The sequence below is a fragment of the Condylura cristata genome, unplaced genomic scaffold (assembly GCF_000260355.1).
Source record: "Condylura cristata isolate star-nosed mole 26May11 unplaced genomic scaffold, ConCri1.0 scaffold00058, whole genome shotgun sequence".
Lineage (NCBI taxonomy): Eukaryota > Metazoa > Chordata > Mammalia > Eulipotyphla > Talpidae > Condylura > Condylura cristata.
In genome coordinates, this window is record NW_004567159.1 from 303,341 (window position 1) to 305,285 (window position 1,945).

At 73.5% G+C, this 1,945-nt stretch overlaps 1 protein-coding gene across 1 annotated transcript in view; it reads right to left on the minus strand.

Moving 5' to 3' along the window:
- Nucleotides 1-1,945, minus strand: part of ARHGEF16 (Rho guanine nucleotide exchange factor (GEF) 16) — a 48,457-nt gene that overhangs the window by 24,214 nt on the left and 22,298 nt on the right. The window contains exons 6-7 of the mRNA XM_012734525.1: nucleotides 1,371-1,823; nucleotides 120-319 (exon numbers count right to left, since the gene is read on the minus strand). Of these exons, the coding sequence (XP_012589979.1) occupies nucleotides 120-319; nucleotides 1,371-1,823 (653 nt within the window). The remainder of the gene's footprint in view (nucleotides 1-119; nucleotides 320-1,370; nucleotides 1,824-1,945) is intronic.

Below are 1,945 nucleotides of genomic sequence, written 5' to 3' on the forward strand. Positions count from 1 at the left end.
GGGGCCGGCACGGCCTGGTCCAGCGTCCTTCCTGAGCTTCCTGCCCGGGTGTCCATGCGTGGACACCACTGTCCTGTGGGGTGACTGGAGAGTGGGCCGGGCGCCGCTCGCCCCCTGACGGTCAGGAAGGTCTCCACTGCCCGGAGCACAAGGTTCACAGGCCCTGGCCAGGAGGACGCCGAGCGGCCCCGCCTGGCCACACACGCACCCCGCTGGACACCCTGGGCTGCAGGGACCCTGCCTGGGCCCTGAGCGCCGGTGGCCGACAGGTGCACCACGGGTTGGGGGGCCGGCGGAGGGCAGCGGGGCTCCCCGTGTCCTGCGGGGGTGGGGGCAGGGATGTGAGCGTGGTCACATCCCCCTGGCGCGAAGGGGAAAATGCCCAGAGAAGCCCAGCCGAAATTTAGGGGTGTGGGGGCCCGGGCTTCGGGGAGCAGCGGAGAACTGCTCCCTGTGTGTAAACCAGCCGGCAGTGACCAGAGAGATTCAGGGTGCGGTCAGTGATCCGGAGGACCCCAGAGGGGAGGGGCCGGTGGAACTAGCTGCCGCGCCTCAGCCAGCTGGGGGGGGGGGACGTCACCCCGGAGCGGCCTCCTAGGGCCTGTGTGGCCGCCACAGCCCCGTGCAGGAAGGAGGCGCCGAGCCAGCCCTGAGCCAGAGGCCCCGAGGGAGCCGGGCAGCGGTCAGCAGGCCGGGGTCGAGGTGCAGCCTGATTCTGGGGTGCCCACGGGCGCCGCGGCCGGTGCCAGGGCTGGGGGCAGGCCCTCGCCGCCACTCTCAGCCTCACCCACCATTTTGGGGTGTCTCCCGAAAGCTCTGAGCGGAGGCACCCCCAAGGCCCCAGGGTCTCCCTTCCCCAGCAGGGTGGGGCATAGCCTGGGCCCCCACTGGCTGCGGGGGGAGCTCAGAGCGGGAGCTTCATTGGTCCTCAAAGTCCGGCTTTGTCCTGCCGCGGGGCCTGGTCACCGCAGCCTCCCGGGCACACGCGGGGGCTCGGTGGGGTGCGGGGGCTGCTCGGGAGGGCCACCCTCCTCGCCGGGCAGGCCTGGCGCGCCCTGGCCCCTGGATGCAGATGCAGGCGTTCGCCTCTTACGAGGAAACTCCTTCAGCTCTCAGGGACCCAGGAACCCCAGGGGGTCAGCCACGCCCAGGGCCGTGCAGACCTTGGCTCGGGGGCGCCCGGCAGCTGCTGGATGTGGCGAGGCGGCCTCCCGAGCCACGGCGGCCATGGCGGTCAGGAGTCGCAGCTGCAGCTGGCGAGATCAAGCCCCCGCCCGGAGGCAGGGAGGGGCTCCGGCCTGCGGCTGGGGACGGCCAGTGCGGTGGCCGGGCAGGAGGCAGGTCACCCCCAGGTTTGGGCCACGGCCGACCTGGCACGGGAAGCTGCGTCTCGGGGGTGGCCCGGGCCCGCGGCTGCTCGCGGGCGCCAGCCTCGGCTCCCCGGGCCCCCCAGAAGGACTCGGCATCTCCCCAACATGCTGCGACCTGACGCTCCTTTGGAAGCCGGCTCCAGGCCTCCCCTGGGCAGGTGCCCCGAAACCAGGACATCACCCTCAGCCCCGCTCCTGCCTGCCAGGGTCTGACGCCCGCCTCCCGCAGCCGAAACTGCACGGTGCCCCTTGGGCAGCCGCCAGGCCGCACCTCCAGGGAGTCCAGGCCGGGGGCATGCGGCTCCCATTCCGGGCTGTCAGCGGCACAAGGGGCCCAAGACCCCAATGCCCGGAGCCCCTTCTCCGGGGGCCGGCGCTGGGGGTCGGTGGGTGGCGGCCCAGGAGGGCGCCGAGGCTCCCCGGAGCGCCTGGGGCTGGTGCCGCCGTACCACGCTGCGCCCCCAGAGCACACCAGGGGCTGTGGCTGCAGGACCTTCTGGAAGCCGGGGCACCCCGGCGTGGGGCGGGCAGGAGGGGCCCACGGGACCCTGCGGGGACCACGTGGCCCACGCCCG